This window comes from Rhipicephalus sanguineus, chromosome 3, assembly GCF_013339695.2.
Source record: "Rhipicephalus sanguineus isolate Rsan-2018 chromosome 3, BIME_Rsan_1.4, whole genome shotgun sequence".
NCBI classification, from domain to species: domain Eukaryota; kingdom Metazoa; phylum Arthropoda; class Arachnida; order Ixodida; family Ixodidae; genus Rhipicephalus; species Rhipicephalus sanguineus.
The window spans coordinates 129,737,438-129,763,062 of NC_051178.1; the positions used below are offsets into that span (position 1 = coordinate 129,737,438).

Here is a 25,625-nt window from a genome sequence, read left to right on the forward strand (position 1 = left end):
TACCGAAAAGAACATCGGCACTTCGCACCGCGTCTTCACCATACTTCTCGTGGTTCCGAAGAGTCTCCGCTTATCCGTCTTGCAGGCTATGCATGATGATCCAACGTCCGGTCATTTAGGCACAGCGAAAACTCTTTGCCGGCTCAAGAAAGGTTTTACTGGCCAAAAATGCGCCAGACGACGGAACACTACGTCTCTAGTTGCAACGAGTGTCAACGTCACAAGCGCCCTACAAGTGCTGCTCCAGGGCGACTACATCCTGTGCCTCCCCTAGAACTCCATTCGAGCAAGTTGGGATCGACCTTCTTGGGTCCTTTCCGCGGTCTTCTAATGGAAATCGGTTGATAGTCGTATGCACCGATCATTTAACAAGGTACTGCGAGACAGCTGCTCTACCATCGGCAACTGCAGCCAATGTGTGTTTATGCATGCTCCGTTTTGTGGTTCTACGTCACGGACCCTTTAAAATTGTTATCAGTGATCGTGGGCGACAATTCACTGCAGACGTGGTGGAAGGAATGCTTCGTGTATGCGCTTCGACGTTTCGGCACTCTACACCATATCATCCCCAAACAAACGGTCTAACGGAACGAACTAATAGGACTCTCACGAACATGCTATCTATGTATGTCGCATTAGACCACAAGAACTGGGACAGCGTTCTACCTTTCATCACTTATGCCTTTAACACCGCACAGCATGAAACCACCGGCTTCAGTCCGTTCTTTCTTCTGTATGCTCGGCCGCCTCGTCATACCCTCGATACCGTCTTCCCGTTTTTAGACCACCATGATCCCTGTATATCCGAGATCGTCTGCCGTGCAGAAGAAGCCCGACGTCTGGCTTATTTGCGCACACTTGCTTCGCAAGATCGCTCGAAGGCACGTTTTCACCGTCGACGCCGACACGTGACGTATAATCGCGGAGACCTAGTGTTGCTGTGGACGCCAACTAGAAAACGCGGGTTGTGCGAAAAACTGCTAGCGCACTATGCGGGACCTTATGTTGTTATAGACCGTCTAAGCGATTTAACTTACCGCGTAGCGCGTCTCCATTCAAATGGCCGACGGTCTGCAAAGACTGAACTTGCCCATGTAGTGCGTTTGAAGCGCTTTGTTCCTCGAGAGACTATTTGACTCGCCCGGTGGGCTTCGTCTGCGCGGAGGGAAATGTTGCTGCATGCGTGATTTGGGTATGAGCATCTGTGTAGTGGGAAACAGGGAGGTTGTAGTAGAAGAGGACGTTCGGCTAGTGGAAAAGGCCTCCGGTGCGCGTTTGTTCAACACCTTCGCGTCCACCGGTACGTCGCAGCTAAATAACCCTCTTGTAGACGTAACAATATATATATATATATATATATATATATATATATATATATATATATATATATACACGAAGGTTATTCAAAAAGTAAGGGTAATATTGAAATATTTACACGTCAGAATAAAGATTTATTTGTGCAGCGCCATATTTTTAATTCTTCGCGAAGGTACTAAAGTTATTGTGCTGGCTCAGCAGTCGTCTGCTTGCCGGGGAAGGCAGACGACAATGTCTGCAAAAATCGTTGCTCCCGCCTGTTTGTGAAGTGCGAGCCGCAGTTCGATTTTCGCATGCAAAAGGATCATCAGCTTCTCAAATTCATGTGAAGTTGTGCCTTGTTTATGGATCCGGTGTGATGAGTAAGAGAAGGGTCAGAAAATGGTGTCGAGAGATCACAAATGGCCGCACAAATGTGCACGGCGAAAGTGGAGTGGCAGGCCCAGCATCCAGACCGATGAAACTGTTGAAAAAGTGGCCGGAGTTGCAATTAGATGACGACTGACCCCTAGAGTATAGTCTGCCGGATAAATTCGATCTTGTTGGTCGCTCTACAATTTACACGATTGTAAATGAAAAGCTCAGATATCGCAAAGAGTGTGCAAGGTGGGTACGAAAAATGCTTACCGACCAAACCAAAGAGCAAAGAATATTAAGTGGACGAGCGTTTTTAACCCGCTACCGAAAATACGGAGATATGATTTGTTTTCGCACAGTGTTACAGGCGACGAGACTTGGATATCCTACGCCACTGCAGGAACAAAACAACAGTCAATTCAGTGGCGCCTCTCCTCTTCACCAAGACCGAAAAAATTTAAGCAATCTCCTTACTCGAGTCGGAAAATGGTGGCTACCGTTTCCTGGGACGAAAAGGGCGTTCTTTTGGTTGATTTCATGGAATGTGGGACCAGAGTTACAGCTGACGTATACTGTGAAACGCTCACCAACTGAGACGTGCGATCAAAAATCTACGGTGCGGGAAACTGTCGTCTTGAATGGTCCTCCTCCATGACAGCGCGCCTCCTTACAGCGCAACCAGAACCAATGAGAAGATTCAAGATTTTGGTTGGGGACCTTTTGATCACCTGCCCTACAGTCCCGGCCTTGCACCGACCTTGACACAGCGGCTTGAGGAGAGAGCAGTGTGAAGACAACGAGAAACTCAAGACCGCCGTGGACAACTGGTTTAATTCCCCTGCAGGCAGCGAACTACTACGCAGAGGAACTAAAGAAACTGGTGCAGCGGTACGAAAAGTGCTTAGCAGTTAACGGTGATTATGTAGAAAAGTGAAGCAGGTTTGCAATAAACAAACCCACCAATAAAAACCTTTACTACGGAATATTTTTTTAGGGGGGGGGGGGTTGAAACAAACGGCCCTTACTTTTTGCATAACATTTGTATATTACATAGATCGGCACAAGCAATGTGGAGCTTACTCTAGAAATATATTTTTCGCTTAGGGCTCACTCGGACTCAGACTCGCCAAAGTTTGCCTCAAGCGGACTCACTCGGACTGAAACTCGTCAAGCTTTCCCTCTACCGGACTCACTCGGACTCAAGCTCACCAAAATATTACTCAGCCGAACTCACTCAGAGTTAGATTCACGACTTGATCTGAGTCTGAGTGAGTCAGTGTGAGTCGACTCATGAGTGAGCTTGCCGACCTATGTATTATGAAACAAGGACACCAAAAACACGGTAACAGATTTTTACCATTCAATCGACATGCGCCACCAGACCGAGAAAAGCAAAATTCTTGGCTTGACAGGGCTATAGATGTCGTGCTTACAAATGCGTCGTCAATCATTCTGATAGCTTTCGCCTCTACAATCAATCAACTACAATCAGCTAGCACGGGGGCTTTTTCTGGGGGCTCATGTCGACTGAACGGTAAAAGTCTGTCAACGTGCTTTTGGTGTCCTTGCTTGATAGTCACGTATGTCACACGGTATGCTGAGTGTATAAAATGTCATCGGAGTCACGGAACAATAAAACGAGTTGGAAGTTGGCGTTCATGCTGTCGTCTTGTCCTCCCTTCTGTCCATACTTCGTTTCCTTTTGCCCTGTTTGAGTCGCGTCAAACAATCAGAACGTCTAGGAGGAGGATCCGATCCTTGTGGCGAGTTATAGACATTTTGTCTACAACGCGCCCCGAAGGCACGCATGCATGTAGCACCGTGCACGCGCTCGCATGTTGCGACGGTGCGGAGTAAGCGGAACCGGCATCGCGATCTCTTCTTGCACGCTGCTGCTCACTCCGTTGGTGCCGTTTTCTGTCACGCGCTCTTTCTTTCGCGAGCTTCCAATTTCCGCTCCGTCTGTGAGCAACAGCACCAGCACCCCGTTCGTTTCTTCCTTTCCCGCGCGGACTCACACTCGGCTGGCGGCGGGTTTCAGTCTATTTTGGAGTCAGTAGGCGGGGTACGCGCGCGTCTGACTCTCCAGAAGGGAGATCCGGCTTTAATTTGCGCTCCGTCCCGCGCGCGCGCCGCAGTTTCCTGCGTTTGACCCTCTCTTTCTCACTTCGGAGTTTTTCTTTGTATCTGTACGTGTTGTGTCTGTATTTTTCTTTATTTGGTGTTTGGCTGCCCGAATACCCGGCCATATAGCTGACGCGCCCCAATGCGCACTGAAATGCGCTTCCCCGGACCGCCTCCTCCGTACTCGACCCCTTTTCTCTTTTGTTGTCATCGACGCTTCGTTAGGCGCGCAGTGACGTCATAGACGCGGGACGTCGCTTTGCCCCCCTTCTAATATTCTGATTGCCACCCACATTGTGTGTGTCGGGCTGTTGCCCAGCTGTTCCCTGTCGCTCCCGTTCCAGCGCGCAGTGTCCCAGTCGAAGCAATCGATGTTGCAGCCTCCAAACGAATGACCGAAGGACTCGAAAAGTGCTTAGGTTTTTCTGAAGAGACCCGCAGAATAAAACAGCTCTGTTTTACATGATTACTGTGAAGCCGAAAATCTTAGATGCCTCATCAAACGTGAAAATTGATCATCGGTGGCGGTGTCAACACGCGTCATAAAAAAAAAAAAACATCACGTGATGACGTCATCATGGCGTCGTTTGGTGAAAGGTGTGCCGATCTCGGAGGCAGTGCAAAACCACATAAGGAGCAGTAAACTTTCGGGAGGGTGGGCGGGGGGTCAATACAATAAACTGAGACGAAGATGCATAAGGGGCCGTGGGAATTTTGATATTTTGCTTTCGGGATTGACAGATTTGTCAACATTGCATACACATCCTTTAAAACATGGACGGACAGTTGGTGCAGCTCGTGTATAGAGTCTTTATGGTTTAGGTGTGTGCAGTAAGCACATAAACGCGTGCTTGCCAGTACGCTCGTGTGCAGAGTGCTTATTGATTATGAGCAAATATCTGTGAATGCTTTCTTTGAAATCCGCGTCATGTCTATGTGTTTCCTGTTTATAGCTTTTGGTACAATTACGCTAAAGCTCGGTACCGCGTGCGATCGATGGCGACATGAATTTTTTGGGCATATGTACTGTATACGTACGCTATAGTTACCTCTGCGGCACGAATAAAGCTGGGGAAGTGTGTCCGCTACGGGAAATACTGTCAATAAAAAAAGGCGGGAGCTCCTACGTCGCCTTCTCAACACACATGAATCCAAGGGGAAGAACATAGCAAGGCTCGAGCGCTGATGTTTATCGTTCACGGTTTTGCCACCATCGCGGGATTCTCCAGCGGGTGTATCACTGTTATCGGATGCCTAGTACTTATCTTCACACCCGCCAGCTGACCGCGTACACAAAAAACAACACCACGTGGTCGAGAATTCTTTAAATAGGTGCACACACACACACACGCGTATATATATATATATATATATATATATATATATATATATATATATATATATATATATATATATATATATATATATATATATATATATATATATATATATTGGGGGAGAGAAAGCCGGGTGTAGATAGATAGATTAAAGAAGTTAGTCACTGCAAACAGCAGCTCAGTACATTACCGGCCCTTTTTATTAAGTTAAACGGGGGAAGTGGGCATGCAGTCGACACGTTTTTCGTTCAGCCGAGCAACAGACAAAACAAAACGAAAAAAAAAATCAACAACAGATGTTTATGACTATGTGCTGTTTCCCGAAGCAAAGTCAGTGAACGCAGGAACGGTGGGGTGATGAGCCACCGTGAGGTATTTTGAGTGCAGCAAGTCGAAACGGGATGGCGTGTTTTCAGTTCAGACACGTGCACAAGCACTGAGATCATTTCCGTTGTGCATTTGTCCGGCGACGTAGACAAAGCACTTCGCGTTAACGAATACAGAGCATAATAACGGGTTGTCTACTTCTCGACGCACGTCTTGCACTTCTTGCACATTGTCTAAGTCAGCGGACGGCAATTATCAGACAGCGCGAGCTTTTATGACCGCGCTACTCTTAGAACTGTTTCCTAACATCGCAATATGTCTTGCAACCTTGAGCGTACTCTTTTCTATTGTGTTCCCATATCGTGTATGTTTGTATAGTGACTGTTGCATGCGTCGTCTTAGTTGTTGGGCATCGGAATTCCCTGCAGCGTGTATCCTCGCTGTCGTCTTATCTCCTTCCATGTTTTTTCTACGTTGGCTTGCTTGCTGCTTTCCTTCACCATATGGCGGGAGTGGGTCTTGTGATAAAGAATGAGAAAAGAAACGGTTTCCGTTTTTCGGTCCTTGAGCGCGCCAGCTTGTTTGGCGCGCGCGTCTCCGTTGAATGACGCGCTTTCGATGCTTCAGGCAGCAGTCTTATCTCTTTGTATAGCTTACTCTCCCGCATAGGCGGAAAGCTGGTGAAAGTTTTGCGCCTCTATTTCGTGGCAGAATGTGTGGCGCGAGGAGCTGGTACTTTTTCCCTGCACATAGTTTTCATATTCGTTTCTCTTTTTTTAAATTAAGTAGAAACGTCATCGGTACGCCAGGAAGACGAAAAAAGACTGTTCAGAAAATGGAAGACCTAAATATTTTTATATGAAGTTACGGTATCTCATGCTCGTGCCCACAGTTTACGAGCGTTATGGTTATATCTTACAAATCGCGGATGCGAAGGTGAGAGAATGCACAGTTTTAGTTGCAGCTCGAGCACCTAGTGACACTCTCGTTTCTCTTAAAAGCACTTCCGGTCGAGCTTCCGGTTTCCCGTATATTCAGAAAACGCGTTGAAAAAGAAATTTGTACGACTCTTGAGCTTCACTTTCAAGAGTAGAACGCGATAACGTAATCGGACCGTGTTCGTATCGCCTTCCCAGTCGCTAGCCTGCTTCCTCGGTGGATACCGAAATCGTGCCGCAAGGAAAGCCAAAGTGCGGACGCCCTCTGGCTCCAATATCCATGCATGCGGCTCGACAAAACACTATCACGTGGCGAGGCGATGACGTTTAAAGGCGCGCGCCCGTGGGCCCTGTGCGCCATCTCGCGGGTGATAGAAACTCCGAAATGTGCCACGAACGGCACATCTCGGAGGATATCGGAAATCGTGTATATAAACAGATGGCCGTTATTATGCTATAGGATCTATGCGTGGTGGCCGAGTGGCTAAACGCATCGCACCACGGAGCGAATGGTCGCAGGTTCGAATACCCTGTCTCACTCGAACCGATTATTTTTTTATTATTTCTTTATTCGCATCTACCCCGAATTTTCCCTTACGGGCAACGCTGATTTTTTGCTCACAACCAAAGACGCCGCCGCCGACCCCGACACCGCAATTTCTGCGAAACGAGCTCTTCAACGCGTTTAAAAATAAAATTGGTACGACGCTGATGGTTCTAGTTGAAGTCAAGAGTTATATGAGATGCATATGATACCGGAGCATAAGCTTACTAAAGGTAAGCACCAATTAACTACTACGATAATTAATGAACATTAATTGGATCAGTTTATTGAAAGAGCAGCCGGTTTTCTTGTGAGCAGCTGTGATCGTGCGACACCTAGCGGAGCAGATCTTGAACCACGCGCTTCTTTCTGCGTGGCCTCTGAGATCCGCTTCGGCGGCGCGACGAGACACAAAGTTAAACCAAGGAATACACGGACGCCGACGAGTGAGTGCCTAAGTGAGTTAGTGCACTATATCCTAAGTCGAGGATTAAGGTCGCCTCCAATTTTTCCCCCTACGCACGATGTGAACACCTTCGTACATCATAATTTAGTACGCATATAATTACGATTCTACAGAATATATATTCGAATATGCATTATAGCAATGTTGACGGGGATCAGATGAGCGGGCGGAAGTTGCGGGGCAGTTTCCGGTTCTAGCCTATCTAGTTTCCGTCCAGCGGTTCACCTCGTATGGAGCTCTGTAAGGCACACGAAAAGAAGAGCGCTGTTCAGTTCGCACCATATGGCTCAGGCCGAAGACTGGGTCGCGGAAATGTGGTGGGGAAAGCACAAGGATGTGCGACGCTCATATCTCTCCCTCTGTCTCTCCCTCTCTGGCATTGCCACTTCTTGGGGACTCTGAAACCGATCTGTCGTGTGCGACGCTTGGTGCACTGATAAGACGAAGGAGGCAGATGCGTTGCGACTGTTGTGAGGCGTCGCCGCTTGGTTCGGTCGGTATCAGGTTGCACGCAAGCCTCGGGAAAGCACCCCCCCCCCCCGAATAGACCGCAACTCCCTCCCTTCGCGTCTGTCTGCACCTTTGCTTTGTGCATGTTTGCTTTGAGAGGTGGAGGAGGCTGAAACGGCGGCTTCGTGTACGCCACTTCGTAATTTTTCTTACTTGCCTGACCTTGAGTTGATATGCGATGTTTTGACGAGGGCGCCGGGTGTCCGTGGTCGTAGGCATGACAAATGTGCGATTCTTGTTCTTGACTTCGGTTTGATTTTACTTATTTATTTTCCTGGCCGCAAAGAACCTCACTGCCCTCAGAATCATCACAGGAGACGAAAACATATATGACTGATTTAGTCCCCTGTCATACCAGTTGGCCAGAAACCGTAGTTTATTCAATAATCATTTTTTTTTTTAATTTTGGCCCGTCCTGCGAAGGGTACGATGTTGCCACAACATTACGCCAGAGCCATTATTTGCTGTAGTGCTCACCGTACGTTGCGGAAACTAACGATTTTTTTTTTCAACGTTCACTGATTTTTGCTGGGGTTGTGTTTCGAACAGGAAAACCTGTCTTTGTTCCTGCTTCCTCTATATAACGTTGACAAAAGTATACGTCTATAAACGTGTCCATAAAGACGCATTCATACTCAACTCGCACCCCTAAATAACTATACGTGGCACAAAGTAATAACCGCGACGAAATATCAGGCCTGTTACATTAAGCGCTCGCGTTTATATAGATATATGTCGGCTGGAATATTTATGCGTCGCCTCGGTGTTACGCAGTACGAGCGAAGGAAAATTAATAAAGCGTGGCGGAAGAAACGGCGCCTTGCTCGGTCGACGCTGCATAATCACTCCCTCAGTGTCTTGCTTTATTATTTTTGCCTCTTCATTTTATGTCTTTCTCGTTAAATCCGTTCTCATCGCTCCGTTCCACAGTAGCTACGCAAGGCCGGACAGCGAAGGCCCTCGTTTCGTTCAGATGCCCTCTTCGGTATCAGTGTGCGCGGTCGCCCAACCTCTTCGAGTGCCTTGCCGTTGTTGCCTGGGGTAATCGGACGAAAATAACCGGGGCGGCTGACGGACCCACTTGGCTGAATTGCGCGCTTCGGCTTCGCCGAGCGCGCGCGCGCCTATTATATTATTATATAGAGGCCGTCGAATGGGCGTGTGCCGAAACAGCAGGCAGCGACGTAACAACAATATTCGGGGCGGCCGTCGATGGCACACAGATACGCGTCGACAATCGCCGCGCCTCCCATGGGAACGCATGCATGTTGCGCTGTATAGTTTGTCTTCATCGGAGACAGGCATACCTGCGGGCTTCTGCGGGAGTGCCAGGAGCATGCATGGCGCCCGAAGGAAGTCCCCTATAATGAATGGCTCGGTGTCATTCACGGCGTCACAGCTGAATGAGCGTGAGCGTGGGACATTCTCTTTTTCCCTTTCGTCGAAGCACTTCCTGTTACATATAGCGCGTATGTCATTGGCCTCTGCCGGCCGATATCTGCGTACTATATCGCACGTATGGGTCGCGGGTTCGATCCCGGCCGCGGCGGTCGCATTTCGATGAAGGCGAAATGCCAGGGGCCCGTGTACTGTACGATTCAGTGCACGTTAAAAGAACACCAGGGTTAATTGGTGTATTCATGTGGGAGGTGGTGGCCAAGTACTACACCAGGGTGGCCAATCCTGCTCTGGTGAGGGAGTGCATTGCTGGCTGTGGTCGCCAGTGAGGCTGCACCCCAGGCCTTTTACACAATTCCATCATCACGCGGATTTTTTTTTTTTTTAATCCGGTTGGGAATTATCCGGCACCGGGATTCGAAAATGATAGGTGTAACCGGGAAAGGAAAATGATAGGTGTAACCTTAAGAGACAGGAAGAGAGCAGAGTGGGTCAGGGAACAAACGGGGGTTAAGGATATCATAGTTGAAATTAAGAAGAAGAAATGGATATGGGCCGGCCACGTAGCACGTCGGCAGGATAACCGGTGGTCATTAAGGGTAACTGACTGGATTCCAAGAGATGGCAAACGCGTGAGGGGGAAGACAAAAATTAGGTGGGTAGATGAGATTAAGAAGTTTGCAGGTATAACGTGGCAGCAGAAAGCACAGGACCGAGTTGATTGGCGGAACATGGGAGAGGCCTTTGCCCTGCAGTGGGCGTAGACAGGCTGATGATGATGATGATGATGAAAGAACACCAGATGGTCGAAATTTCCGGAGCCCTCCACTATACGTCGTGCCTCATCGTCATGTCGCGGTTTTGGCACATAAGACCCCAGATATTATTAATATATCATATCGCGTGTGTGTGTCCGCACGCGACACACTTGACCATACGCACTCCACCGTTTCGTGGTGGCTCGGCGTTATGCTACCGAGAAAGTCGCGGGTTCGATTCTCGATAGCGGCTGTATGTAACAATGCTCTCGTAGCATCATTACTTGAGGCGCGTTAAGCAATCCGAGGTAAGCGAAATTGATCCTGATTCAGTGTGAGAATCTTTCCACAAAGTATTCGTACGCAGATTGCCTGTAACCGTCGGAATCGATAGGCTGTTTAAGCGAGTGCCTTTGGAATGTATGCACAAACTCTAATACAATCTGGAATGTAGATGACTTTCGTAATGACCATGCAGATATCTGGACTCTCAGAAGCATTTCTTGTTTGGTGATTGCTTAATTTGTCTAACTTCCAGTGTTGCTCAACCAGATTGACTTCGCTCGAACGTTCGAGACTTTTGACAAGTTTATACGGTATTGTTACGGACTGCAAATAAATCCTACGAAGGCGCTGACAGCTTTCGCCTGATTAGTATACCGCGCCAGAAGCAGTCGGTCCCCTGAGAACTGCATGCGGAAGCATGCACTATATATCCTGTCGTGCCTAACAGGTACACTTTGCTGACGCTGGCAATTTGTTTCCTCGGCGCCTCTGGCCGCCGTTGTCGTCATTTAGTTAATGGAGCGCGCCGCTAACGCGTTTCCCGGTATAGGTCCGCGTGACGTCGTTAACGATGTCCATCTTCTTCCCGTTGCGCTCCGTGCAGGTATGCCTATACGTTGCAACAGCGAGAGCAACTTGCTGGAAGCCGTGGCCGAGGAGCGCGCCATCAACAAGATGACTCACCGTTCCCAGGACGACACCCAGGTCAGTGGCCTATGCTTGCAGAGAAGGCGACGGCGTCGCCTTGGCGACATCGCCCTCTTTCCCCGTACACACCTTCACTTTGTTTAGCTGTTTCTTCCATATACATTGTTGTTCGTGTGCCTGCAAACAAACGTTCACGCACGCGCTCGCTAAATCCATGCAGTGTCGTGAATTAAGAATTGCGTGATGAGAGTGGAATCGGCGCGCACGCTCATATAAGTACAGTGGAGGAGCAAGAAAGGGCGTTGCTGGATCTACAGATAGGTTTCAATAGAAAACCTGCATTGGGGATATGGTGTGCGTGATAGAAAGGAGGATGAGAGAAATGGAGCTCTTGACGGCTGTTATTACACCGGAACAAGACGAACTAGAGGCAACAAACTCATCCTTGCACGAAATTGCCCAGTCTGCTGTCAGCAATGTGCAAGGCTAGGACCCGTATTCTCTAAACAGCATTATCCTTGTATCGCGTTTTCCTCAAGTTTCTGTGCGCTCTGCGCGCGTACGTTATAAGGGGATAAAAATGGCAACAGGGTAAAATAATAATAATAATTGTTGAATGTATTGCGTCCCAAAGCCACGATATGATTATGAGGTATACGCGGTAGTGGAGGGTTCCGGAAATTCAGACCATCTCGTGTTCTTTAACGTGCACAAGTTAGGGCTCAGTAGTGCACATAATTTCGTTTCCACCGTCTTCAGTTCGGGTCATATCAGCGTAATTTGTACTCTAACGCGTAGATCAGAACCAGCATTATCTTTAGAGATCAGATTCGTTGCGACATGACATGGTTATCTCGAGTAATTGCGCATACCAGTCGCTATACTAAAAAAAAAATCATGTCGCGTTTGAATCCGTGAGTACTGTACATGGGCCTCTGACATTTCGCTTCCATCGAAAGGCGGCCGCCGCGGCTGGGATTCAATCCAGTGATCGGCGGATCAGCAGTCGAGCGCGATAACCACTAGACCACCGCGATGGGTGGTAACAGGATAGAAGACAACTACGAGACTGGTTTGGGAATATTGGCCTACTTTGTTTATAAAGCACTGCAAAGGCACAAAACCGACAAGGAAAGCGAGAGATAAGGATAAGGTTGATTTGTGAATACGGGCCTATGCAACGTAACCAAACCCGCCGTTGTGGTTTAGCAGCTGTGGAGCTGCGCTGTTACGAGCGGAGACTTAGGGTTCGATTCCAGGTCACGCTGATTCGTTGTGGCCTTCTATACGGCGTGCTTGACAATCATGTCTCGGTTTCGGTGCGTAAAACCTCAGAAATAATTTTTTGTTTCTTTAAGCATCCAGTTGCGCAATCAAATTAAGTTACCCAACTGGCGAAACGCGCGGGATTATGGAGAAAAGGGGGAAACAACGCTAAAAAAATCGGGGTACACACTCACATCGGCCATGAATCTTATACTGTTACAGCACATTCTTCCTTTTTTTGTGTGTGTTCATTACTGAAAGCACGGCGTTATCCGGTGCTTTTATAACATTACGTTTGTTCAATAGTTCAGACTGTTTCCTTAATAAATGCAACAAGTGTGGTGGGGTCGCGTGGGGACCCAGGGGGCCTGGGAGGTCCTGAATTCCCTTGCAATAAATTTTTTTCGACTCGACTCGACTCGAATGCAACAACTGCGTGTTTCAGTGCAATAGTATACGGCCGACTTATCTCCATAAGACAGCAGCGGGGAAAAAAAAAAATGAAACGCTGAAGGAACTGTATTTCCTTGTCACTGAATTCTCCGCACTTTTCACTATCCCTTTTTGTTATGTTCATTGGCAGAGAACCCCTTTTTAAATATCAGTCCCTCTTTGAGTATCTGAAAGATGTACATAATTTCAACGTTATTTTTCCAGGCGCCCGTAGCGCGGTCTCATGATTGAGGCTGTTGCTGCAGTTTCTACCAAAGGACGCACCTGCCTCCCAGCCTTTGGGCTCAAAGGCCTTCAGGAAGCATCCGTGCTGCTTTCCTGCCTCTCACTTGTAGATACCATGCTCAGTCTTCATTCATCCCACACCCATAGATCGCACCACTTGTCACTGCCATAATTTTATACTGTATACACATCTTTTACACGCTTCTTTATAGCGCGTGATTTTAGGCCTCTATACAGCCACAATACACCCTGTCATCGTAATCATTGGTCATCGCTGACGCCACATAAAAGACATGGCGCTCTTTGGCCACCCATTGCCCTTGCGCCACAAAGCCCCACTAATCATCATCCCTTTTTAGCGTTCCCATGGCGGTTCTTTATTGCGGAGAACGTTGTGTGCGAAGTAAATAGTGGTGTATTTGTGGCGGTTACGTCGGTTAATCCAATTGGCCTGCTCGGCTGCTGGTTGGCTGACAGTGCATCCGTACCTTTCACTTTAGTGCACGCTTTTAGTCGCACAGCCTCTAGGCGAGACGGCACAAGAGGCATGGCTCATGTTATACGACCACGAGACCGCGCCCCTTCCGCGGCCATTGCTATCTCCACCCCGTGCTTTCCTGGTGATGTGGCCTACAGTCGAGAGAGCGCCCCTTTTATCTCGCCGACGTGACAGGCATGTCGCCGCATACAGAGGGCCGCCATTCGCTCCCTTGCGCATGCCTTACTTCTCAGCATTGCGGAACTGTGCTTCCCGGTTGCAGTTCGGTACTCACACACGCACGCACGCACGGCATGCTGGCTTGTGTTATTACTTGTCTGATTCCCGCTGCCGCACCGCATGTACGCCCGCATACAAATCGGGGCTCGCTTGTCCATAGCGGAGCGCCGTGTGATTGTGGTAACTTAATTGCATTGCATGCGGAAATTTGCGCTGCCCCTCAGATTAATCCTGACGGGGTTTTCCCGCAGCTGTATGCGAATCGCGCGAAAGCATTCGCGCTAGCTGTTTGGAAAGAGGCGAGCGTTTCCGACAGCTGTAAAACTCTTGCAAATGGCGCCTGTGTAGACCTTCTCCGGTCTTTCTCTAAAAATGCATTCGATCTAATGACATCACGAGTTTTACCTCTGTCCTGCAGCTCAAAAGCGTCTGGTTGGATACCCCGCACATGGGGAAAGCGGACATATAAAAATGAGATGCGACGATGGAAAGATATAGAGTGGAAGCGTTCTATCTGTTTTACGAACGTCCCTTGTTGGGAATCACGTGGCATGCGATATGCCTTCGCAGACGAGTAGCACTGTACTACGCTTGAAGTTACATGCAGCCCTCGGAAGAAGAACGAGTTGGTTGTGTTAGCTTATTGACACGTGGAAGCAGCCGACTTCCGTAATTCGCGGACGCTGAGCGCACTTACAGAAAGAAAGAAAGAAAGAAAGAAAGAAAGAAAGAAAGAAAGAAAGAAAGAAAGAAGAAAGAAAGAAGAAAGAAAGAATTTTCGCTAGCAGCATTACGAGATGGCTCCTTCGTTTGCTGCGGCTAGATCAAATACACTGCAGCGAGACCCATCGGCTCGCTCACGCGAAAAGACCATCTAGCCCGTCACGACTGGTGACGAAAGCAAGCGTATTTCTTCATTATCCAGACACGACGCAGCAGGAACTTACGCACGTGAGCGAAATACGCTGTAATGCGTTTGGACATTCTTCGAGGCGCATCGCCGGTTTATGAGAAATTCCTCTCGACATCAATGGATGACTCAGCCACTGCTGTTGTTGTTCTTGTTGTTGTCCACCGCACTCGCGGCTCATACTCACCATTGTACGAGGAGGCGGAATTTTTCTCCTTTTTTGAAGAACGCACACACATCAGGCAGAAAAAGAAAAGAGAGCTTCCTAAGCCTACCGTACACAATGAATGGGAGCCGCACACGAAGACTTCGTGCGCTTGACCTTAATGCTCGCGAGAGGCCCGCTTGTGTCCGAGCGAAACGAAATCGAGGTCATGCCTCACAATCGCCGGTGGCGTCATCTGGTGAGGAAGGACTATGCGGCGGCGTTAAATGAATTACGAGTTGCTCAAATGAATGTGCGGATGTCAGCGCATAACAAAACGTCCCTAATTTAAGTTGTGGCCGTTGGATCTGTTCTGATAATGATTGCCTGTAGGCTCGAGTTGCTGCTTCGGAAGCGACTACCGAGGACCCTTTTACAGGTAGCACGATATTCGTAATCGTTCTTTGGCATGTCTCTCGAAGAGGCAGTTGAACTTTCTCGGCATTTTTTTTTTTCTTTCACTCAGGTGTGTCGTAGGTGTCGAAATTCACAGTAATAGCCGAGATTGCTTGCTCCGGAGAATCACCGCTATGAATCGACTTGACCAGTCCTATGGGGCGGTGTGTGTACTGTCCACCCGTGTAGACAGAAACCGGGAAAATACGCAGAATCAGAGGCAACCTTCCGACACTCCGGCATTCCTCGTAACGCGCGAACCATGCGACGCCATCTGCCGTGGCTCGCATACCGGACGCCTTCGACGACGGCAGGTGTGCTTCGGCGCCCGGTGATTTTAATCTTCCTTGTACCGGTCGCAGCGGCGGCGGTCGTAGATGAAACCTTATTACACCGAGCTCTCTTCTCGTGTAACCTTGCCTCGAAAGGCGAGGTGAGGTCTACAAACAGTGGCGCCTAGATGACGGTGCCCCTCCATGGACGGCTCATTCGCAGCCGTACATCCGCGGGGTATCATTGAGGGATCTTCTTCCTTTCTTCTTCTTCTTTTCTTTCTTTCTTTCTTTCTTTCTTTCTTTCTTTCTTTCTTTTCTCTTTCTTCTCTTCTTTCTTTCTTTCTTTCTTTCTTCTTCTTCTTTCTCTCTCTATTCTTTATTCCTCTCAGAACACGTCGTCGAGTACGCAGGCATTGGGCCAGGAGAGACCCGGCACCGCTCACTGCTGCTTGCTTCCTTCTTTGGTGTGGCGAGCAGGCGACGTGTGCCCGTATTCCTCGAAGCCGTTAATGATTTGCAGCTGTCGCCACGACGGGGAGACTCGGTCGAAGCCGGAAGGCGAAGGCTATAGAGGCAACTAGAAATGCACGGCTCTAAAAAAAGAGAGCAAGAGTAAAGAGGGCTGCTAGCAACGCCGCTAAAAGGAGGATGCAGAGATCACCGCGTAGAGAGAGAAAAAAAAAAAAAAAACTTGAGCAGAAAATAGCGAGCTGTCTCGCGTCGCACCGCCAGCGGCAGATGGGAGCTGGACTGCAAGCTGAGGCTCAATGACACCGTCGGCCAAACTACGTTAAATCTTGGCCTCTTGGAATGAAAACCGTGCTACGGTGAATCCGTGCAGTAGGAGTTACGTGTGTTCTACAAGTGCTTGCTTGTATACTCGTTTAGATGTAAGTGTCGTTGTTTCATACAAATGGCACGCTCATCCACGACGGGGGTTAACGCTTTATACTCGGCTTCTTTGTTCTTGTTCGCATCCCCTCCTCTCTCTTGCGTCTGCGTGATCAAGATCGTTTCGACTCGGCTTCTATCTCGGTGTCCTACTCTCGGGCGAGGAGAAGACGGACCGGATTCTTCTCTCAGTCGTTCCTTTCCGGTCTGCAAAGAGCGGCGTAGGCGAGCTGCGAGGTGCCTTCCTTGACTAGCCAGGCGAGCCCTTCTCGCACAGACGGTCATCGGCAGTCACGTGGACCGCCTCAGCTGGTTTCTCATCTGGGAGACCGGATTTCTTGTTCTATCTGGGCAGCTGGGCTGCTCTCGGACAGGGTCATGAGTCAGACGTCGTCGGCCGCCACGCCTGTGACCTTCGCAAGGTCGCCCGCTTGCCGGCGGTTACCGCTGTGCCGTGCTCGTTTTGAAACCTGCTGCGGCGGCTCTTATTCTTGTTTGTGTGTGTGTCTGTCTTCTCCCGGATCTGCATAACATTTTGCTCTAAGCGTACCGCGGTTGCTAGCTGTGCATTACGCCGACCTTGGGTTACGTTCGCTTATCGTCGGCAGCTGCTGTCCAGACGCATAATTGCCGCAATGCTGCAGTGCTCCCGCGTAACGATTGCCTTTAGGTGCTCTCTCTGAGCGCAGGTAATCGGTTTTGGGTTTCTAAAGACTTAACAAATAAAACGAGTAGTCAATGGTAGTTCCCTGTGTGCCTTAGTTTCTGATGTGTAGAATGCGGCCAGACCGCGTACAGTTTTGTGGCCTTGCGCATGTGCAAGTGCTGTCCTGCCCCAACCGACGGCTGTAGCTAGCATCACTACGGAAAGTTCACAAAGTCTGGTTTTCTGAAGGAATGACTTTTCGTGCGGTGCGGTGAGGTGACCACAAGAAGAGTCAAGCATCGCACACATTAGCGCATTCGCGCGACTGGGGTAAGGAGAGAGAGTCTAGAGGATTCACAGTTCACATGTGCGCATGTGAACTATGACATCGCAAAGCTGTAACAGACGAGTACTTAAGACAGTTGTGTTCAAGTATTGCTGAAGGACTCGTATGACTTTCTGATGAGCTAGGCCACGTTCTAAAGGGTCTCTTCCGAAAAAAGTTTGCTCAAGGCACACCGGAACCTGGCGCTGTTTGTCAAAGTGGGAACAGTCGCACAAGGGACGATCAGTGGCCTCTTCAAAATTGCAGTTTGTGCACGAGGCTGAATCAGCCATTGCGATGCGATAAACTGTATGAACTTTGCTATTCAAACCGGATGCTTGTATACCCCGGCGTCGCTGTATATACGATCAAAAAAAAAAAAAAAAAATTATGCGGCACGTCGCGTGTCGGTGTAACAGCTGTGTTCGTGTTGCCGGAAGCAACGTTTATATAATACACATACGCACAAACTTTTTTCCGTATTTGGTGACGTAACCTCGATCCCTGCGATTGGGCGGCCTCGCGCGGCGCCGACGCGTGACATTTTGCCTGCTGTGGCAACGAGCGCCGCAGAGTGATCGAAAAGGATTGCGACACTGCTGCGGTCGCGGTGCTTCTAGAATGGTGCTGGAGGGGTTTCTTGTTTTGCTTGTTTATTTCCCCCGAATTTATCGCGGATCTCGTCTTCGTGCACTTATAAGCAATCTCCGTGCGCTGCTTCGCGTTTTGTTCAACTGGTTATGAGAGTGAGTTAGAGCAAGAGGAGGAGGCGGTTGGAATGAGGGGGAGTAGTCGAGAGTCCCCTCAGAACAGCAGCATCAAAAGTTCCTGATGGCACACCCGAGTATCGCTTGGGCAGAAACGCAAAAGGTGCTCGCTCGATTGCTTTGGATGTACAGGGTCGTACACATCTAAGATGAACACCTGATCAGTATACAAGGACCTCATAGAAGCTGATGTTTAATACATAATTTGTAAACTTCTTATTTCCTTATTGACACCCGTCATATGATTAGTACAATAAACGTTCATGAATAAAGTGACCTTAGATGTGTTCACACCCTGTACAGTGCACTCACGTGGCACTTTAGTTGAGCAATTGCTTGTGATCATGTCGCTGATGTTGCGAGGCCATGGTTGGCGGGGCTTCGCGATGGCGAGTGGCATGCAGATTCGTGACTTCGCTGCGGGTGGGATTCCGAGTGGCATTTCTCTTTTTACATTCTCTATTGAGAGCTTATTTTCCTTGCTGGCGAGGTTTATAAACATTGTCGAGTTTACTGTACAAAGAGTTGTCGGAAGCGGCAAACGACAGATAATAAAGGCGTCAACGTAATTTCGCGTTATGTTTGCCGGTAGTGTGCCCGTTTGTTTATACGAACACGCTGCTTGTCCGTGCCCGAAACACGGCACTACACCCACTGACGTGCATGTCGTGGAACAGCTCACACCGTCGTATAAGTATCATGGATGAAAGAGATCAGGCTGTCGGTGGTAATGACACTTATCTTCGCATAGAACGCGACCATGTCGCGATTCGGGTTCTTTGACTGCGAAGCGGTCGCAGCGCGTCCCTGAACCTCGTTCGCTAGAAACGTTTGAATTTCACGCCGCGCTCGGCATTTAATCGATATGTCTCGTTTTCGGCTTCTCGCGGTAGATGGCGACGCGTGTCTTTGGGCGCGGTGGTTTAAGCAGTTTCACCGGAAGAGTGTTTCTTCCCTCCCGCGCGTGTTTTGTTTTGTCGATCGCGTACAACCAGGAAATGTGTGGACATCCGTATGCAGTCCCTTGGATATGCACCCGCAATATAAAAAATTTGCGCGGCTGGCAACGAGGAATATCAACGAAAGGCTTTAAGGCTGTCATGAGACAAATTTCGTGCTGCTGTGTAGGTATTCCTCCTGTCCTACAGGAAGCAAAACGAATGGAAGCGACAGTCTTATGTAACCCAATTAAGTTAATCAATAAATGATTATAGACCGATAAATCATTACGCAAGATCTATATCGCCCTTAATTTCGCGATAATAGGTTCATTACTAGACGAGACAACGGAAGATTAATGTTTCACTTCATCGTCTTTTTTTTTTTTACTTATTTTTGTGCCCGAACCCCCATCACGCTTATGTCGTGAATTTGGCCACGTCGGCCCAACAAATATTTTCGAAGCTTGCCATGTTTATTCTCTGGCTTCTTTAGAACACACTCGTAACGCGATGTGTTTAACAAAGTCACTAGCAGACGCCGGGCAGCTTCTATTACGTCACGGCGAGCTATTGCGGGAACTTCTATGTGGCGTCACCACCGATCCTTTTTCGTTGCCGCACCTTTTCTGGCCTGTATACCAAGTAGGGATGAGCGAATATTCGAGTTTCGAATTCGAATCGAATAATACCCTATCGAATAATTCGATTCGACTTTCGATTAGCTAATATTCGAAGTTTCGAATAATTCGATATGACGAATTTCTAAAAGGCGACAAAGGCCAACGGTGCAACTTGGTTAGGGTGGCGTGGCTAAAACTAACGCTAACGCCTTTACAGTGCGCCTTTCGTTAAAACTTTCACCGATATCCTGGTTCAAAGCGACCACATGTTTATTTTAAAGGAGATAATGCCATTTCCGTAAGCAAAAAGAACACGCGAGAGAACTATCAAGCTCTTCACAACTTCGCTTTCGAAAATAAGGCACGTACTTGCGTAGTTCGGTCGCGTATGCCGCAAGCGCCGTGAAACGTCTCGAATTTGGCCCGCGAAACCCTCGGTGATTGGCTAGACATGTGAAAATTTGTTCACACTGTGCAGTCGCCACTGCCGCAATACACCACTCGTTCAGAAACAACTCCCATCGTTCCGGCGCGCAGTTAAAACGCTGCTGTGAACGGGCGGCCGAAGATTTTTGGGTCGTGACGACGAAGCACAGCATTAGCGTTGTTCTTTGTTTCTTTCAATATTCAATAAAATCCTTTGTATTCGATATTCGATTCGATATTCGACATTTTAGTCCACCATTCGGCACTATTCGATTCGAGTTCGATTCGAGATTAAATTTCGCTATTCGCACACCCCTAATACCAAGCTTTTTTCTCGCCGCAACTGTGATATGCGTCTGGTATTACGAAAGGTTACGTACAAATAATTATTATTCGGTGGGGTTTTACGTCCCAGAATCACGACAGGATTATGAGGGACGCTGTAGTGGAGGGCTCCGGAAATTTTAACCATCTGGTGTTCTTTATAACGTACATCTAAACCATAAATGCACGGGCCTCAAGTATATGTCACCGTCATCGAAATGCGGCCGCCGTGGCCGCGAGATTGGATCCCGTGACCTTCGGATCAGAAGTCGAGAAGATTAGTTACTAGTACGAGCTCTGTATGGTTTAAGTGATCTAATACGCTGCATTGAGTGAGCATTCGCTGAAAGCCAGTCATGCATGCGTATACGGGAAGCTTTCTTTCTCGATCCACAAACAGAATGCTTGGTGTGCACTAATTTCCCCGTGACTTTCGCCACGTAGGACGTTAGGAAAACTGGGCGATATGAGGCTAAGTGAGTAGCAGCTATATAAGTGAGTAGCATCGTTTCTAGGTTTTACAACGGGCACTACCCATATGATACTTTCCAAAATCCCGGAACGTCTCATGCGCTCCACACGGCGCTTTCGCTCGCTATACAAGCCGCCGTGTGAGCCCTGTCATAAGGCGAAAGCCTTAGATGCCTCATGAAACGCGAAAATTGACCGTCGGCGTCCCGCGGCGTCGGCGTCAACACGAGTGGTGCAGAAAAAAGATCGCTTGATGACGTCACAGATCGCAAGATTTTGGGACGTCACTATGGCGTCGCATAAAGTGACGTCAGATGATGACGTCGTCACATGATGCCGTCGGTTGGTCAAAGGTGGGCCAATCACGGAGGCAATGCAAAACCAGGTGAGGCGCAGAAAGCTTGCAACGCCTCCAAATCCTGGAGGCAGTGCAAAACCACGTTAGGTGCAGAGAGCTTTCTGAGAGGGCGGGGGAGGATTAATAAATCGACTGAGGAAAAAAACACGAAGACGGCTTTCGCCTTCGAGTCGTCTTAGGCGAATGCATAAGGAAGCCTGATAAATTTCGTGGACGGGGTTGTCACCCCAAAGCTGCATGCTCTCACCTACAGAGTATAAGATCAGCATCAGCTTGCACTCCTGCAAAGATGTTCAAAGCCAGGAAAGCTGTTTCCCATCTTGCGCATCTGGTTCTGCGAGCTCTTCAGTTCTGAAAGAAAAAAAAAAAAAGGCTTCTGGGCGGCATGAGAAAGAAAGTTATAGCCCACGACCGCACTCAAGAGATGGCATTTTCAAAGGGACCGCGGATAAGACGGCGGCTCGCGTTCTTCTCACATTTCTGGTAGAAACAGCTGAATATTATAAGTTACACATGCCGAAACATATGCTGCGCGAAAAGAGACGCTCAGACGAAGCAATTACCTGCCATGTCTGCTGCAGGCTAACCTCGCGCCGTTAGCAACGTTATCACCACTATCACAACCATCAACTATAGTACGAGCGAAGAAAAGCGAAGAAATCATTTCGCTCTTTTGCGCTCCTTTATGACACATCGATATACTTCGAGAGCTGAGGCACAATTATCGCGTTGATCGATCGTGATGCAGTTCGACGCCAGCAGTTTCTTTGTTTCAGCTGCTACTTGGCCGTGACTGCGATTTTTCCGTGCTCGACGGTTTCGTGAGTTGCACGGGCACAATGCTAATCGCAGCGCTGCAAGGTCGCGAACCGTTCCACTTAGTCGTCCGCATTTGTGTACGCTTATAGAGCGAGGTTTTTCTCACGCGCCGCTGCTCGTTACTTGAGATCTGTGGCCGGGAAAGCAGTCATATTGCATTTACATATATTTGTCACACGGCTGTAGCCTTCCCTCACCGAATTATATATATTGGCTCGTCGATGTAATGTCATAGTAGATGTTATAATTCACGTGGCTAAGGAGTCAAATTAGCAGTCACATTATGTAGCTGTGTTATGGATATGCCCGTGGGGTTTCCGTAATGACGCTCTTGCAAATACAGTTCTTAGGCTGCAGTGATGCAGCGCCATTAGGCACATCAACTGACGCAATAGGTCCGACGAATAGGGTGTTCTGCAGGCGAGAACAAGGTCGTGGGTTCGATTGCTGGGTACGGCAGCCGAATTTTTATGCGTTTCAGAGGGAAAAAGCGCTGGTGCGCTATTTGGGTGCGGATTGAAGAACTCCGAGCTCGAAAAAAAAAAAAAAAAAACAGTCCTCGTTTGTTATGGCTGTTCTCATATAGTGTCTGTGTTTCTTTGGGTCGTTCAAATTCGATAAATAAATAAATAAATAAATAAATAAATAAATAAATAAATAAATAAATAAATAAATAAATCCAGCTTTGCGCAGAGGTGGTGTCGTACCCAATGAAGCGTAAATAATTCTTTGGGACATTGAATTCATTCATTCAATCAATCAATCAAGCAAGCAAGCAAGCAAGCAAGCAATTGCACGATGTTTCCTGTGTTTTCAATGTTTGCGGATTCCAACGCACAAGTTTCGTGCGGCTTCCGGTGTGCCGGCGGCTATATACACACGATTTTTGCCCCAGTATACGTCGTACTAAGACGGATCAAGGTTCCGAGTTCAAAGCGTGTTGTCGTGAAGTCGTGCCGAATTCAAGAGGCCTCGGAAGCATACGCATACTTCTACCAACTTGCGCCTCCGAGTCCCCGCTTCGAACCTCGCTTCGGTGGGCTTCTCTGATACCACTTTGCGTCATGTGCGGGGGCGGCCTCGAGCCGCGTGCGGTCTCCCTGCTTTCGACCCGTGCTCTCGCGCAACCCGAAGGAGGCGCAACCCGGTTCGCTTCTCCGAGCGCCGTTTATTTTTCTTGTTCCTATATCGTCGGCCGGTGAAACTACTCGTATAGTTCTTTCTTTGTGTGTGCGCTCAAACTGGGTGCCGTTTTTCTATGGCGCGTGGGGAGAAGCACCGCCCCGCCGCGCACTTGCGCCACAGTGTGTAGCGCAGTACTTGGGCTTCGTTCTGGAAGAGCGTGCCTGGAGCCCTGCGGGCGAGATTGCCTCGTTACTGAGCACGCCGTGTTTGTTCGTTCAGATGCACTCGTTGCTGGGCATCTTTGAGTTCTCAACCGGCTTCTGTGTTGCTCTATATCTCTATTCTTTTATTATGCGTCTTATTTTATTTGAGCTCCCGACGCAAGTGTTTGTAGAAGCAGCTCCAGCTGGTGAGGAGGTATATCTGTGCCGTTTTTGGGAATCAACAAGTGAGCGCTGTTTGTATAGATAGTTTTTTTTTTCCTTGCTTACGCGCCTTCCTACGTACCGAGTACTCGATGCTCTCCAACACTTTCGAGGGGCGTTTTCTTTCGTCCTTGTCGTTAGAGTTGCACCCAGTTTGCTTGAGATTGCGGTCGTAGTTCAAGCGAGACGCGGATGCGCGATTATTTTCTGTCTTGGAAGAAGGGAGTCAGAGAAAGCAAGAAAAAAGAAAGAACTCGGGTAAAAGTAAACGGAGTGACGTGTCCGGTGACCAGTGGGCTTGTTTGGCCAGTGATGCCTGCTTAACGGGGTGAGCGTTTAAATAGCGCTTGCGTTGGCTTTTCCCTGCTGCTTACTCGTTGCTTCTTGCGGAAAACTGGAGAAGAGATAGAAAACTTGGCGAGCTGCACGCGTATCTTCTGTTTAGGCGTTGCTCTTTACAAACGTGCTTGCGGAGGTCGTTGAACTCGGAAGGGAAATGGGTTGTATAGCCAGCGTTTTTAAAAAAGCGCTGCCGGAGTGCTCGGGTGTTACTTCAGATCTCTGGAACCTTTTTTTTCTTCTATTTTCTTTAGCGGCACGAGCAGCGAATGACGCTCATGTTTCTTAAGCAGAGACTTCCGATCGAGCGCCGGACTTCCGGTTCGTGCGAAGTTCACTAAATGTTTCCAAATTCGAAATAAATAATTAAAAGTGAAAACTGTACGAAGGCGATGGCACTGGTTCATGTTAAGAGTTATATTGGGCACATGTGATATTGGAGCTTCAGTTTACAAAGACTTGCGTAAGCTTTTAAAATGACGTAATTTAAGTTTACATAAGCTTTTAGGCTGCCCTCTCTTCCTTTCTACGAATAAAGAAAACCTTCTCCCTCCTCTTTTTTTCTCCTTCTGATATTTCATTTGCTCATCATCGCTTGCCTAATCGAAGTATATTCATGTGAATAAGAGAGAGAGAGCGAGATAATTAAGCTATACAGACAGTTAAAAAAGACGAAAAAAAAAAAAGAAACATACACATCTGTTTTTGAGGGGATGGCTTGATAGCCTACATGAGCATTGGGTAAAAATATCGCCACGCTCATCAGTTCAAAATAGGGAGGCCAGACGGACCACCCACATGTGAGGGAGAATTGAGCCCAACGTGATGCGAGGTTGCTTTCGGCGATCTCTGCAGACAATTTCCCGTCTTTCATTTTGACTTTGACTTGGTCGGGCCCATTGCGCCTATAGCTGGTAATTAGTGCGCAGACGAGCCAGCCTTCAAAAAGCATGATAACCCCGACGTAACGACATGGATAAAACGGATTACGTGACAGAGGCTCCGTTACGCACATAACGTGACATAGGCTCCGATTACGCACATAGGCTCCGTTTGGGCGTCGCCCAAACGGGGCCTATGTGCACATGTTATCTCTCCTGTGACATCATGATGACGTCATGTGGTGACGTCATGTGGTGACGTCATCACGTGATGATGGTTCTGTCTTCTTTTTTTGTATCATTCGTGTTGAAGTCGCCGACGCGAGACGCCGCCGATGGTCAAGTTTGGCTTTTGATAAGGAATATAAGGCTTTCGCTTCTCCTTAATAAGATGTTTGAGAGAAGGTGAATATGTTGTTGGCTACAGGCGGATTTATGCAAGCTACTCTGGCGGTAAACACAGTCGGACACCTCCTATCAGGAAATCTGAGGATAGTCTGTCATAGTTTGGAAGAGCAGTGAGGTCCGCGTGAGCAAGACGATCGGCGCACAGCGAGTCGGAACGCGACCTAAGCCCGCAGCCTATAACCCATGTCCCGACACAACGCCCAGAGACGAGTCTGTGAATGATTATACTAATCACAGGCCCAGATCACCGAAAGCTTCAGCACGAGTCTGGGCACGTTCCTCCTGAATTTTATTTCGGCGAGTGTTCTTGACGAAAACAGGATTTCATAAGGCAACATATTCACGACTACGCCGTTGCTGACTGTTTACACCAGCATCGAAATAACCTATGATTCATTATGA

The 25,625-nt window shown here is 48.3% G+C and overlaps 1 protein-coding gene across 1 annotated transcript in view; it reads left to right on the plus strand.

Moving 5' to 3' along the window:
• LOC119387134 (proline-rich protein 36) overlaps positions 1-25,625 on the plus strand; it is a 201,666-nt gene that overhangs the window by 5,824 nt on the left and 170,217 nt on the right. The window contains exon 2 of the mRNA XM_037654442.2: positions 10,966-11,066. Coding sequence (XP_037510370.1) covers positions 10,966-11,066 — 101 coding nt within the window. The remainder of the gene's footprint in view (positions 1-10,965; positions 11,067-25,625) is intronic.